The sequence below is a fragment of the Meriones unguiculatus genome, chromosome 2 (assembly GCF_030254825.1).
Source record: "Meriones unguiculatus strain TT.TT164.6M chromosome 2, Bangor_MerUng_6.1, whole genome shotgun sequence".
Classification (NCBI taxonomy): domain Eukaryota; kingdom Metazoa; phylum Chordata; class Mammalia; order Rodentia; family Muridae; genus Meriones; species Meriones unguiculatus.
Window position 1 is genome coordinate 76,069,278 of NC_083350.1, and position 15,238 is coordinate 76,084,515.

The 15,238-nt window shown below is 49.7% G+C and overlaps 1 protein-coding gene across 1 annotated transcript in view; it reads right to left on the reverse strand.

The window, feature by feature from the left end:
- Positions 1–15,238, reverse strand: part of Greb1l (GREB1 like retinoic acid receptor coactivator) — a 239,450-nt gene that overhangs the window by 16,522 nt on the left and 207,690 nt on the right. The window contains exons 21-28 of the mRNA XM_060377680.1: positions 11,320–11,435; positions 10,217–10,482; positions 7,036–7,607; positions 6,740–6,842; positions 3,866–4,021; positions 3,443–3,582; positions 2,652–2,813; positions 2,341–2,545 (exon numbers count right to left, since the gene is read on the reverse strand). Of these exons, the coding sequence (XP_060233663.1) occupies positions 2,341–2,545; positions 2,652–2,813; positions 3,443–3,582; positions 3,866–4,021; positions 6,740–6,842; positions 7,036–7,607; positions 10,217–10,482; positions 11,320–11,435 (1,720 nt within the window). The remainder of the gene's footprint in view (positions 1–2,340; positions 2,546–2,651; positions 2,814–3,442; positions 3,583–3,865; positions 4,022–6,739; positions 6,843–7,035; positions 7,608–10,216; positions 10,483–11,319; positions 11,436–15,238) is intronic.

The following is a 15,238-nucleotide window of genomic DNA, read 5'->3' on the forward strand; positions in this document are numbered from 1 at the left end:
ACAACACGCAATCCATTTAAAATGACTGGAAGGATACAAAACTCCCAACACAAGTGATTACCATTTAAAGAAAAGTGTGTATGCACTGATTTGATTATTACATACATCATCATATATAGCTCATACAACTATACAAAGATGTCTGATTTTTTTTTTTAAGGTTGCAGCTTTAATTCCTCCTTTCAAAACACAAAGCTGTTTAGCTTCTTTAGGTATACAGATTTTAGTATGTTGGACTCAGGGTAAGAGGATCAATCTTCACTTAGAAAGACAAAGGGAATGGACATTGTAAGGAGAAAACAAGAAACAGGACAGGAGCCTACCACAGAGGGCCTCTGAAAGACTCTACCTATCAGTGTATCAAAGCAGATGCTGAGACTCATAACCAAACTTTGGGCAGAGTGCAGGGAATCATACGAAAGAAGAGGGAGTTAGAAAGACCTGGAGAGGACAGGAACTCCACAAGGAGAGCAACAGAACCAAAATATCTGGGCTCAGAGGTATTTTCTGAGACTGATACTGCAATCAAGGTACATTCATGGATATAACCTAGAACCCCTGCTCAGATGTAACCCATGGCAGCTCAGTATCCAAGTGGGTTCCCTAATAAGGGGAAGAGGGACTGTCTCTGACATGAACTCAGTGGCTGGCTCTTTGACCACTCACCCTGAGGGAGGAGCAGCCTTGCCAGGCCACAGAGGAGGACAATGCAGCCAGTCCTGATGAGACCTGATAAGCTAGGGTCAGATGGGAGGGGAGGAGGACCTCCCCTATCAGTGGACTTGGAGAGGGGCAGGGAGGAGATGAGGGAGGGAGAGTGAAATTGGGAGGGAATGAGGGAGGGGGCTACAGCTGGGATACAAAGCAAATAAAATGTAATTAATGTAAAAAATAAAAATTTAGTAAAAAAACAAATGTAAAACTATTTGCTAGTAACATAAAGGCAGAGATATAGAGAGCCCGAAATCAACCCTTTCATATATGACAAGGGTGCCAGTGCCATTCACTGGAGGAGAAGATGTCTTTTCAACAATAGGGTTGGAGCATCTGGATAGCCACATGGAAAAATGCAGTTGTGCCCTTACCATATAAGAAAGTAAGTAATTTTCAGTGACCTAAGTAAATGCTAGCATTATAGAACATTTAGAAGAAAACAGAGTAATGAGTAATGATAGTGAAATTGGCAATGGTCTATGTGTGATACCAAAATACAACCAAAGAAAAAACAAACTGGACTTCATAAAAATTAACTTTAGGACATCAAAGGACATTAGTAACAGTGGAATGGGAAACGATGTAAAATAACATATCTGATGAGTTAATATTAAAATGTAAAAGAGCTCTGTAATGAGGTGATCCAGCTGAATGCGTAAAGGATTTGGAGGACATGGGGACTGCCCAGCACCCACGCTTTGTGGCACATGCCAGTAATGTTAACTATTTGGGTTACTGAGGCAGGAGAATCACTCAGTGCCTTACTAGAGCAACAAAGCAAGGTCGAGAGCAGCACGGACAACTTAGACAGTCTCTTAAGAAAAATAAGTGAAATGCTTGAGGCCATCGCATCTGAAAGGCCGGAATTCCGTCCCAGGTTGCTGAGGTGAGAGGAAGCTAAAAATCACTCATCACTAAAAATCATTGTAAACTGCAGATTCAAATCAGAGCTGAGTACCACCTTACACACTGGCAGAAATAAGTGGTGGAAAACTTAAAAACTATGGCCCAAGAAGTGCCCAGAGGGACACGGTTCAGTTAGCGGTTTCCTGCGTAGGGGAAATGAAGGTGATCCAGACGCACGAGCAGCTAATGGTCCTCCCTGGGAAATCAGCTTGGTGATCTTTTTCCCGTGAAAAAGCGGGAGTGAGCCTGCCTGACACTTTCACTGTGTCACAGGCAGCTGCTTCCAGTTCCTTGACAGGACTAGAACTTTCCTCGTGCCCCTAGCAGGAGACACACGGAGGGTGTGGACCCTCTAAATCAGATACACCATCACCTCCCTACTGAGGGACAGCTCTCTTCTCATGGATACATCCTGGTCCTAGAATGTCCAGCCCCAAAATATTGGAGTCTGCACTAAGATGACTCCCCAACCCTTCTCTGGGCGTTCAGTCTTCCAATGATTTAGTCCTTACTAGTCTTCAGAAGTTAAAGATGCAATAGAACTAAACAAAAATGTTAGGGTCAGTAAAATTACAAAGCAGGAGAGCAGGAAGAACTCGGGGTCAAAAGGCCTCTGGCCATGAGGGCAGGGCGGTTCCCAGAGGCTGCCTCTGAAGACATGCAGCAGGGGAATGGAGCGCATGCCTTCTCAGCCCTCTCCCGTCCCCTGGGCGCCCTTACCCACTCCTGCGTTATTGAACATGCCAGGGAGCACCAGCATGATGTGGTTGGGCCAGTACTTCCGGTAGAGTGGCATCTCGTATTCTTTGACCACCAGGAGGTGAAGGTGGCTGATGCCCTCCATGGCGTGGAAAAGGTTGAGGAGTCCGTGCTCGTGGCGACCACTGGAAGGAGTGAAAATAGGGCTCTTGACTGCATTTAGATTCTGTGGAAAGGAAAACGAGTGAGACCAAAAGGGGAAGGAAAAGCCCCGGGGACCGCAGCTTAGAGAGCCCCCACCGCGGCCCGCACGCGCCAGCGCTCCAGCCCACCTTGTCGGAAACCAGCGGCAGCCGCATGCTCTCCAGGCGTCTGCCCTGCTTGCTGAAGACAAAGTGGCTCTCCTTGGACTTCGGAATGATGAAATAGAGCTGGACTTCTTCTCCCAGCATAGAAGAGGAGAAGGTGAATGCATGAAGGGTGGAATCGGACATCTAGATTTGCAAAGAGGAGAGGGAGAGGAGGTCAGTATGCGCTTCCCACGCTGCTGCGCCATTCTCTTACGTTTTTGGCGCGAGTTAGTCCCACCAGATGCTCTGGCTGCGAGGAGCAACGTGAAACAACAGGGCCCCCCGGGCTCAGTGGCAAGACGTAAGACTCAAGAAGAGAAATGGGGAGATGGGGAAATGGCATGGACCTTCTCCCCAAAAGCGGGGTGCCTCTGTGAACGCTGCGGCTTCCTCCTTTTGTGGGTAAAGATGCACGAGGCAGAAAGATGCCAAAGGGGCTGGGGAGTGCTGGACAATGCATTTACCGTTTGCAAGGCCCTGGGCTGTGTACCTCATGTTCCGGGATGCAGACCCAAAATATGAGAAAATAAAATGAGGCATGGTGGGCCCGCCTGGAGTTGCATCCGGCATGCAGGAGAATGGCAGGGCCAGCCTGAGCAGAGAGTTCCTGTGCCAAGAGGAAGCCTGAGGAAGAGACAGCTGCGGAGTGACCCCTTGCGCTGTCTCTCTTTCCCTAGCCTGAAGGGAGGAGTCTGAGGTTCGGTCCCCCGTCCTCCTGTGCACACAGGCCCGAGCGAGCGGCCGCGGGGTTCCCCGGCAGGGGCGGGCCGCACCTGGGCGGTGGGGGCGGAGTCCATGTAGAGCCGGCACTGCTCGCAGTGGTGGAAGGTGTTGTAGGCCGCGTACTGGGTCAGCATCATAGACACGGTTGCTCGTTTCCGGGGCTCCTCGGCTCTGCGCTCCCTCACTCCTTCTGCGGAGAAGGAGGTGAGAAACTATGTCCACGGCACACACAGAGGTTAGAGAGGAATGCTCATTTCTCACAAGGACTTCTCAAAGGTCTTTATAATTTGAGCCCTGATAAGCAAGCTGAAAAATCAAGATGTGTGTGTGTGTGTGTGTTCATGTGTAAGGGTGAAAACAGAATTATTGTGCTCTTCTCAAAGGAGGGGACTGTCTTCTCCCATCCCCACCCCAAGGCCTGATTTAGACCCCTCCACTATCACAGCGCCAACCCCGGCTTTGCATGCTCTGACCTTGTTTGACCCCAGCCAGCTTCTCCGTGTAGACCAGGCTCATGAGACTGTACTTGGGGTCGTGCACACTGACGTCGAAAGGTGTTTTGCTGAAGGTCTCAATGTCAGGCCAGGGCTCGCCCTCGGACTGGCTCACGTCACTGTTTTCATTGAGATCTAGGGCAGGGCAGGGCACAGGACAGGCACCTCCTCTCTCATCACCGCCATTCTGAAGAGGAATAGCCACCTCCGCCCCTCCTCATCACCATCCTCAACCAGCTTATTTAGCTCCTTTCTTTTTTTTTTTTTTAAATTCTTTATTAATTACACTTTATTCACTTTGTATCCCCCCCGTGGTTCCCTCCCTCCTATCCCAATCCCTCCCATCCTCCACCCTCTGCATGCATGCCCCTCCCCAAGTCCACTGATAGGGGAGGACTTCTTTTCCTTCTGATCCTAGTCAATTAGGTCTCATCAGGAGTGGCTGCATTGTCTTCTTCTGTAGCCTGGTAATGCTGCTTCCCCCTCAGGGGGAGGTAATTAAAGAGCAGGCCAATCAGTTCATGTCAGAGACAGTCCCTGTTCCTATTACAATGGAACCCACTTGGATACTGAACTGCCATGGGCTACATCTGTGCAGGGGTCTTAGGTTATCTCCATGCATAGTCCTTGGATGGAGTATCAGTCTCAGGAAAGACCCCTGTGCTCAGATTTTTTGGTTCTATTGCTCTCCTTGTGGAGTTCCTGTCCTCTCCAGATCTTACTGTTTTCCACTTCTTTCCTAAGATTCCCTGCACTCAGCCCAAAGGTTGCCCATAAGTCTCAGCTTTAACTCCTCCCTTGACCACCATTCTAAAACACAAAGCCCAGGGAAGTGTGACAGAGGCATTTCTGAGAACTGGGCTCTCTCATCCCACAGTAGAAGGAACCAAATTATTCCTTCAGGCTTTCACTGGGAAGAGGATTCCCTCAGTGGCTCGGAATTAGTTTGTATAGGCCCAGTTCACAAACTCCTGTTCCATAACGTCCAGAGAACCCCAGTTCTCCTTAAACTGTACTCGTCTGGATGATCAAGCCTCTCAGCGTTAGCTGGGGTTTTAAGGTGTTGATGCCCTGGGGACTCTGTTAATACTGTTGCTCAGTGCTGGGGGCTGGACTCCCAGCATCACACATTCCAGGCACGCACTCGACCACTGAGCCACGGCCCCAGCACTTTCCATCAAAATCAGAGGCGAGGATTGCTAATCCCGGTTGTCAGTTTGACGACATCTGAAATCAGCTGAAACCCATGCAGCTGGGTGCACCTGTGAAGGCTCTTCTGGACTGGGTCATCTGAGGTCAGAAGACCCACTTTAAATCTGGGCCACACCTTCTGGTGGCAGTGAACATCAAAGGGCATGGAAGAAGGAATCTTCTCCTTTTTGCCTGCCTGCCTTCACTCTTGCTGGCAAGTTCATCTACCCTGATGCCCAGGCATTGCTTCCTACTTTTTGGGGATTCTAATGCAGACCAAAGACCAGCTGAGACATCCAGCCTGATGGACTGAACAACTGGCAAATTCTTGGCTTTTCTGTTGGGAGACAGCCATTGTTGGACTGGTCAGACCACAGCCTATAAGGCACTTTAATAAATGCCCTTTCAATACATCTAGAGTTACTCTATCTGTTCTGTTCCCCTGGAGAACCCTGACTAACTCAATCTCTCAGTAAGTTGACCAGGTTCAGCTTAGGTCTGTGCTGGAGCCCAGGCCATCCTTGATGGCATTCCTCCTCCTGCTTTACCTGGGGTTACAGCCTGGTGACTGGGTCTGAAACTGCCAGAAACTTTAGGATGCAGTGTACAAAAGTCCCAGTGTATGTTAGGATCATCTGAGTGCTCTCTACACACGCTCCCTCCCATCCCCCTCTAGAGCAGTGAAGTCAAAATCTGTTCCCAGGTGCAGCCTTTGCACCAGTCCAGAGCTTGGATCCTTGCCCTGCCCTAAGGTACTTTACCCCTCTGGGCAACCTTCAGTCCTCAAAGCACTGGTTCTTGCAGGTCTTAGAGCCATCAGGGATGGGACTATGGTGCTAAGACACGTGCAGGCGCACAGCATGTGTATGATAGGTGATGTCCATTAGTAATAAGATGTGTAAGCTCAAGATGTAGCTGCAGGCTAGCTCAGTAGGCACAAGGGCTCTGCAGGCTTAGTGACCTGAGTAGAGGACCTAGAGGACCCACATGGTAGAAAGAGAAAACTGACTCCCAAGAGCTGTCCTCTGACCTCCACACACACTCTGGCACAAGCACCCCCTCCCATGCACACATGCACACAGTAAAATGTAATCTTTTTTTAAAGTAGTATAACTACTTTGGGGGAAGGCCCAAGATTAGAGTATAACAATTATCTTTTAAATATGACATTTGATTTTTACCCTGAGTTATGCCTCGAGTTACAGTTGGCATTTGCTTTGCAGTCTCAAGCATGCTCTGCCCAGGAAGGGGCCTTTATGCCTCCAGGTATGTCTTTAATCCAACCCACACCAGAGCGAGGGTGAAGGAGAGAGTGAGGCTCTCCTGTTGGATGGGTAGGCAGCCTGGGGACGGGGGGGGTGGGGGGTCGCATGGTCTCTGTGGCCACATCTTGGGTGAAATCAAAGGCTGTGATGCCAAGGGGCACAGTGCAGAGCTGGTAATGGGCCTACCTACCAAAGCTGTACGGCACACCTGTGCCCAGCAGCTTGCTGCACTGCAGAGGGGCCCCCAGAGCTGAGAGCCACAGTTCACTGGGAATTATTTGCCGGGCACCTTGTCTTCAGCTTCATGACAACTCTGTGCTTAGGTACCCTGTACCCCCAGACAGGGCAGAGCGCTGGCCCCTAGGCCTCATGCCTTGGTCATAATTTCCAGCCTCACCTGCATTTATCTCCTCTTCATCATACACATCTACCTCCAAGAGCCGGATGAGCATTCGGAAGAGGATCCTGAGGAACTGCAAATAGGAGCCAGTCTTTCCCACCTGATGAGATGGTTTTAATGGAGGAAGCGGGGAGGAGGGGAGGAGAGAAAAAAGGAAAAAGAAGAGAGATTTCTTTCACACTCTGGCTTCTCAGCTGAGATCTCAGAGACGTGTTCTGTCAACCCCACCGACCCCCCACCTGGGGGTGTCCCTGACGGTCAACCACACGGGGCCCACCCTGGTCCATCCCTACCTGGGGGGGCCCGGTAAGCAGCAGCCGCCTTGGGTGCAAGGTCCGGGTGCCTGAGGCGGGGTCTGGCTGGTTGCTGTAGTCAGCGTGGTGCTGCCGGGCCGAGGTCCACTGGCGGTAGTAGAGGGACTGCTCCTCGCTGCTCATGTCCTTGTGCAGGCCTGGCCGCAGGGAGCTCACCCAGGCCACGTCAGCGTGGGGCAGCAAGGAGGAGGAGGGTGCCAGCCTGCCCCCCTTCTGGGATCCCAGCAGTCTGTAGGCGGCTTTGGATAGAATCACCACGGGGGGCAGGGCTGTGTGCGGGCCCTGGCAGCCTCTGTGGGGCTGCCCTGACCAGGCGAGGGCCTGGGCACTCCAGCATGACGACGAAGGCTTGGAGGTGGTGCTGCTGGCCATCGGAGGGCCCAGGGAGTCACACTCCTGCCGCAGGACCTCCCCAGCCGCCGCTGCGCGGGCAGACACCCCTTCATCCAGTCGCGCGCTGGTGCTGGGGCTCTGGAAGCCGGAGGTCGGAGGCTGCTGCTGGGGTTTGCCAGCCATGCTAGAGGAACTCACCCCGTTCTCCATGATGGAACCTGGAAGAGGACAGTGGAACACATCCTACTCCCGCCCCTCCCTGACGTCACGGTCAGGAGGTAAAGGTTACCGGAAAAACACAAACAGAAAACCCAAACCCAAACCACCCACCCACCCACCCACCCACCCACCCACCCACCCACCCACCACCACCACCACCACCACCACCACCACCACCACCACCACCACCACCACCACCACCACCACCACCACCACCAAAGCCTCTAGGAACCGCAGACAGTGACGGAATTTTCCCTCTGCCCCAGCCGCTTCCTTGGGCTGCCTTGCCCTAGGTGTGGATGTGCCTGGCCAGCGGGAGACACCAGCTAGAAGTCCGTCTGTCCCCCTGCGTCAGCACCTTTCTCCGGGAACCCAGGCAGGGTTCAGCGGGTCACAGCACCCTAGGACTTTCTTGCCTGCTGTTGCTTTTCTAGAGCCTTCCTCCATTTTCGGAAGCAATCCCCCCCCTTTTGTTTTCTGTTTTTGTTTATTCATTACCATATATTCACTTTGTATCAGAGCTGTGGCCCCCTCCTCTTCTCCCCCTATGTCCCTTCGCTAGCTCACTGATAGGGGAGGTCCTCCTCCCCTTCTATCTGACCCTAGCCTATCCCATCAGGGCTCGCTACATCATCTTCCTCTGTGGGCTGGCAAGGCTGCACCCACCAGAGGCAGGTGATCAAAGAGCCAGCCACTGAGTTCATGGAAGAGACAACCCACCACCCCCTTACTAGGGAACCCCCTTAAAAACTGAGTAGGGGCTCTAGGTCCTAACCATGCACGGTCCTTGGTTGAGATATCAGTCTCTGCAGGACCCCCTGGTCCCACGTTTTTTGGCTCTGTTGGTCTCCTCGAGCAGTTCCTGTCCCCTCCAGGTCTTTCTATCTCCCTCTTCTTCCATAAGGTTTTCTTTTTTTTTCTCCATTTTTATTTTAATTTTTATTAATTACACTTTATTCACTTTGTGTCCCCCTGTGGCTCCCCCCCTCCTTCCCTCCCAATCCCACCCTCTCTCCCCCTTCACCCTCTGGAAGGCTCTACCCTGCAGGGTATCAAAGCAGATGACTTATGGCCAACCTTTGGGCAGGATGCAGGGAATTTCATGAAAGAAGTAGGAAATAATAAGACCTGGAGAGGACAGCAGCTCCACAAGGAGAGCAATAGAACCAAAAAATCTGGGCACAGGGGTCCTTTCTGAGCCTGATCTTTCGACCAAGGACCATTGATAGAGATAACCTAGAACCCCTGCACAGATGTTGCCCATGACAGTTCAGTGTCCAAGTGGGTTTCCTAGTAAGAGGAACAGGGACTGTCTCTGACATGAGCTCAGTGGCTGGCTCTTTGATCACCTCCCCCGGAGAAAGGAGCAGCCTTACCAGGCCACAGAGGAAGACAATGCAGCCATTCCTGATGAGACCTGATAGACTAGGATCAGAAGGAAGGAGAGGAAGACCTCCCCTATCAGTGGACTTGGGGAGAGGCATGTGTGGCGATCCCCCACTTAAAGTATCCTTGTACCTCCATCCACCATCCATCCATCCACCCATCCACCAGCCACCCACCCATCCATCCACCATCCATCTGAAAGGGTTAGGCTAACTTTGTAACCTATATGTCTTCTAAAGCCCATACTTTTGAGTTTTAGGTTCAGGTTAAGCTAAAGCCTCTTAGAACCTTTCCAGAGAATGGAGAAATGTGACTCTGTCTGTGAGGACAGATATATATTTAAAAAAAAAAATCAAGCAAGCAATGACCTTCACTCAGCAAAAAAGGACCAGACCCTTGTCTTTGAGTTAGTGTTTCTTAGCAACCAACCCAGACTTCTTCTGAGTAGCTCCTGACCTCCAGCCAAGAGCCCACAGCCCTAATCTTTAAGGATGAGCTAACCACCCCTACCTTCAATTGCAGCTGCATCCACACTTGGCAGGACTGGCCAAGTTTGAGCACCTAAGACTAACCAATTATCTTACTTTATAGCTTCCTCATCCAATCCTAAATTGCCAAAACTGCAACTTCAAATTTCCTGCAATTTTTCTTTTAAAAACCTAAAGGCCTTTGTCTCCCAGTGCCACTCTTTGCTGACAGGCAGGGGTGACCCCATTGCGCAATGGTTAATAAACCTCTTGCTTTTGCAACGAGTCGTGGTCTGTGGGGGTTTCTGGGAAGGGCACCATCTTGAACTCCTGAGCTGTGAGACCCCAGGTCTAACACATCCATCCACAATCCATCCATCCATCCATCCATCCATCCATCCACCATCCATCCATCCATCCATCCATCCATCCATCCATCCATCCAAACATTTGTGCCAGGCACTAAGCCACCTAATACGAACATTAAAGCTTCTGTCTGTAGACTGAAAACAGGGTATGTACGCAAATGTTAGCTCTGGGGTAACTGGGGGTGGATGGGAAGCATCAGGGAGCACTGTGCAGGCTGTGAGGCAAACTGTTTTTTTTTTTTGTCTGTCACTGAGCGCACGGTTAAACCCAGAGGGAGCTACAGCCACTCGGTCTTCCTGCGCTGCACACACCCTTCCCGCCGCTGAGGTCTGGAGAGGAGCTCCCCGCCATTCCTGGAGACCCTGGGGTTCAGTAACCGACTCTACCTTTTGAAGGAGAGTTCTGCCCTGAGGTTCCTGTGACGGCGCTGCTGTTGCTCTGTGGCCGCTCCAAGTCAATGAGCAGCTCATCCGCGTCGTTCTCACTGGTGGGCGCCCTCTCGGCCTCCTTTCCGCTGAGGTCCAGGGCAGCTGCAGGCCCCCGGACAACCTCTTTTGAGACATAGCAGCATGCCAGGCCCACCTCCTGCTCCAAGGCCGTTCGGGTTAAATAGCTTGAGTCAATCAGTCGAAGGTCACAGTACTTTAAGGACCTGGACAGAAGGAACCACATTGGCGGCACAGCCCTCTAACACACGGTGCTGAGGCCTGGTCCTGGGCTCTGAGGACAGTGAAGACACAGGCTTCAGTCCTGGCCCAGGGTGTCACCTCCCAGCCAGCCATCCTCCTCCCTTTCCCCTGCATCCCCAGAGTATAAAACAGAGAGGACAAGGCTTGAGGTGGAGTTGAGTGGCAGAAAACTTGCGTGGCATGTGTGAGGGCCTAGGCTTCAGCTCTAGTGTCACTAAAAAGCAAGTGCCAAAGCTAGGAAGAGAAGGCTGGCTTAGAAGGCTGATGCAAGGAAAGAGGCGAAACACACAGGAGGCATTTAGGGCGTGGCCGGACACGCACACAGTAAACGTTCAGTTGATGCCTTTATTGCTATTGCCTAGATCCTAAAAGGAGTACGGAACAGCAGACGAACAAAGACAAAGTGCTTTATTTAAACTCTACATTATCTAACTATCTGTCAGTCTATCCATCTGCCTATCTATCACTCATCCATCTACCATCTACACATGATATATGTGTATCATATATATTTGAATACCTTTCTACTGCCTGTCCATCTGTCCATCTGTCTGTCTGTCTCCTGTCTTTCCTCTCAGCCTCCCTGGCTACCTTGCTTTGGGGTACACCTGCTTTCCAGCTGTGGCTTGGTTCCATTCCAGACCTGGTGGTTCTGGAAATCTGAAGGAGAGAATTAATTGGGCTCTATGTCTTTTGACCCTGCACGAAACAATTACCACCAGACACCTGAAACTGGTCCATCAACCATGCAACAGGTCAGCCGGGAAACTGGAGCTGCAGAACTGTCACTCACATCTTACCTGGGGAAAGTTTCTCCAAGAGGGTCCTTGCCAGTTAATATCACTATGCAGGGCAGACCTTCTAAGTCTTGGTATGTCTGGGGGACCCACTCTTCCTGCTCATTTCCTCTCCAGGTCTGTAGAGGAGATACAGAAGAAATCATTAAAACTCCTTATTCAAATTTATATATATTTTCAAGGATCCAGACTTCAGACACACCAAGCTTCCTGTGGTCTCCAGGAAGTGTGTAGCATTATAAAAACATTATAAAAACAAGCATTCTGCATACTGGAACGCTTGTTTTTTATTTTTGTGACAGGATTTTGATCTTTGAGATGGGGTTTTATGTAGCCCAGGCTAGCCTCAAATCCCCTACGAGGATGACTTTGAACCCCTTGTCTTGCTGTCTTTATTCAAGTGCCGGGATCACAGGTCTACGCACCATCTCCACCTCTCCATTTGCTGCCCTCAAAGCACAAAGCATGGCAAAGCTCCTGCATCAGCTTCAAAGGCCAGAGAAGCACACTGGAGCACCCTACCTGTGATGTAAACGTGCAGGCCATGGCTACAGTTGCTGGCTCTGTCACTGAACTATAGTTTTTCATAGAGTGGACAAATTCTTGGGATTCAGTGATGAGAAAGGACAGTTCCAGTTGTCAGGGAGTTGAGACAGACTCTCAAAATTCATCCAAAACATTTAAATCAAGCAAATAATGAAGTTAGCCCAATTCTGGTTTGGCTCAGAGATTAAGAGCACTGGCTGCTCTTCCAAAGGTCCTGAGTTCAATTCCCAGCACCCACATGGTGGCTCACAACCATCCATAGTAGGATCTGGTGCCCTCTTCTGGCCTGCAGGTGTACAAGCAGACAGGACAGTGTATAAATAATAAATAAATAAATCTTAAAAAAAAAAAAAATAAAGCCAGGCATGATGGCACATGTCTGTAATCCCAGCACTCAGGGAGACAGAGGCAGGCAGATCGCTGTGAGTTTGAGACCAGCCTGGTCTATAAATCAAGTCCAGGACAGCCAAGGCTGTGTAGAGAAACCATGTCTCAAAAAACAAACAAACAAACAAACAAACAAACAAAATAACTGTAATCCCAGCTACTACAGAGGCTGAGGAAGAAGCTCCCAAGTTCAAGGCTACCCTTGGGCAATTCAGTGAGACATGTATGAAATAAAAGGTAAAAGGAGGCCAGGGAATAGAACTAGGCGGGAGAGCCGGCCCAGGACTCTCTGAATGCTGTGGATTCAGCTCCCCACCAAACCTAATGATGGCATGAGGCCTCCAAAGTCTCACAAGACTGACCAGACTGGATCAAAAGGAAAAGCAACTGCCCTTACCGGAAGAGTTCTCAGTGTGCTCTTAATTTCACAAAGTATCCACAAAGCACCAATTTCTCACGTATTACCACAACACATATCCATGCGGGACCTTTACTAATAAAGGGCTCCGCAATGGTTTGTTCTGTTTGTGTCTGAGACGAGGTCTTGCCTGTCCCGGGCTAGCCTTAAACTTGATGTGTAGTTCAGGACCTCTGATTCTCCTGCCTCGGCCTCCCAAGAGCTGAGTCCAGTTTTGTGTCACCATGCCTGCTTTCCCGTAGTGCTGGGGAATCAAAGGGACAGGTGTGCCAGGCGTGCCAGGCGAGCATGCCAACAGACAAGGCACACCTTCAGCACCCAGATTTCCTGGTTTAGAATGAAAGAAAATAGTCTAGCTTAAGTAAATCGATTGTAAAGATTATGATTTCTTGCCTGTACAGCATGTAAATAGGCGTTATGTCAGTGTTCCAGCGGGGCTTACCCGGCCCTTCTGATAACGGTTTAGCAAACAAGGACTAAGAAATAAGATGTTGTTTAGGGCATGGTGACACAACCCCGTAATCCCAGCACTCAAGAGGCAGAGACAGGTGGATCTCTGAGTTCAAGGCCAGTCAGGGCTACATAGTGAGAACACATCTCAAAAATTAATAAATATTTTAATTAAGTAATTATGTAAGTTATCGTAAAAATGTTAATTATATTTAATTTAAAAGTTATTGTTAATTATATTTATTATAAAAACACTTATTTATGAATTAAAGTATTTTCTTTGCTAAGCTCAAAATGCATTGAAATCTACTAGGCAAGAGATAACTAATATCCCAGTGTAGATGGTTGTGAGCCACCACACGGGTGCTGGGAATTGAACTCAGGACCTCTGGAAGAACAGACGGTGCTCTTAACCGCTGAGCCATCTCTCCTGCTCCCCAAAAGCATGTTCTTATAATATTTCTCTGTCTTATAAAGAAACCAAAACTCCAGAATTGTTACTACTGGCGGTAATCCCAGCATTCCAGACCCTGAATCAGAAGAACTGAATTCAAGGCCAACCCGGGCTACACTGTGGGACCCTATTGAAAGAGTGGAGGGGAAGGGAGAAGGGAGAAAGAGGATTAAATGAAGGGTAACCAACATTCAAAGATAACCAGAGTCCCAAAGGACCCGAACTATTCTCACACCTTTACTTTTTGTTCAATTTTTTATTTTCTATATCTCGTGTGGGCACACAACACACACACACACACACACACACACACACACACAGAGACTTTGTATTTGTATGCCTTTGAAAATCAAGGTATAATAAGGAAGCTTCTACAGTAGTAGGTTTCCATGTTTGTTTGTTTGTTTTTTCTTTTTGGTTTTTCTTTTATTTATTTATTTATTTATTTTATGGGGACTTTTTTTTTTTTTTTGCCTGCGTGTATGTCTATATGAGGATGTCAGATCTTGTAATGATAGACAGTTGTGAGCTGCCATGTGGGTTCTCTGGAAGAGCTGTCAGTGCTCTCAACTGCTGAACCATCTCTCCTGCCCCTCTCCGTGTCCAGGAACTCTGGCTGGCCTCAAAAGCAGAGATCCATACCGCCTCTGCTTTCCAAGCACTGGATTAAAGGTGTGTGTCGTCACTGCCCAGCCCATGTGGAATTTCAAATGGCCTTTAGAGTCAGTTGTTCCTCCCCACGCTTCCTCCCTTCTCTCCCATACCACTCCCTCCTTAATCCTCTTCTACTTCCCCTTTCTCTCTCCACATTAAGAGGTTCCACTCCCCCTTCTTTGGGACTCCTCCGGCTCCTCTGGTACCTAACCTCTGCAGTTGTGGTAGCACACCTATAAAAATCTTACAAGCTAACATTCAGATGTAAGAAAGAGCACGATCCAGGCACGGTTACAGGTGCACGCCTGTAATCCCAGCACTCAGGGAGGCAGAGGCAGAGGCAGAGGCAGGCGGATCTCTGTGAGTTCAAGGCCAGCATAAGGTCAGGGTAAAGAGGGCTGACAACAGGAGAACAGATAACGTGTCTCAGCACTCAAGGAGGAGCGCTAAACACTCTCACACTTATTCTTGACCAGTAACAACCGAGCCCTGCGCCACGCTTTCCCAGCAAACTCTGCTTGCGAGGAATGACAGTGACTCCTTCCAAGGAGCTCGGAAGGGTTTCTTCCTGGAGGCACGTAAGCCAACACAAAGACTGAGCAAGAACTTGGGCTCAGTACTGGGCTCTTGACCAAAGCAATTGCAGAAGCGCCCATGCTTGATGAGCAAAGTGACTGATTTATTTAAGGTTAAAATTTTAATGTTTGTCACCTGTTGCCCTACGTGTAACAGGATAAAGAGGGCTAAACGTAAAAGTGGGCTCATATAATGGGAGCAGTGTTGGGTTTTACCCCGGACTGAAGATAAGGCACTCCCACGCCTGCTGAGAGTGGCAAAGGAGGCTAAAATAGATACGCAAGGCAGGGTCCCCTGTGAGAGGTGGACTGGCCCAGGGGTGAGCACTCCAGTGGGAGTTCACGCAGAGAGTACATGAGGAGAACCTGATGGACGCAGAGGTTTGAGAATCTAGGGCTCTCTCATGAGGCTGGGTGTCCAGCAGCTACTCACAGAAA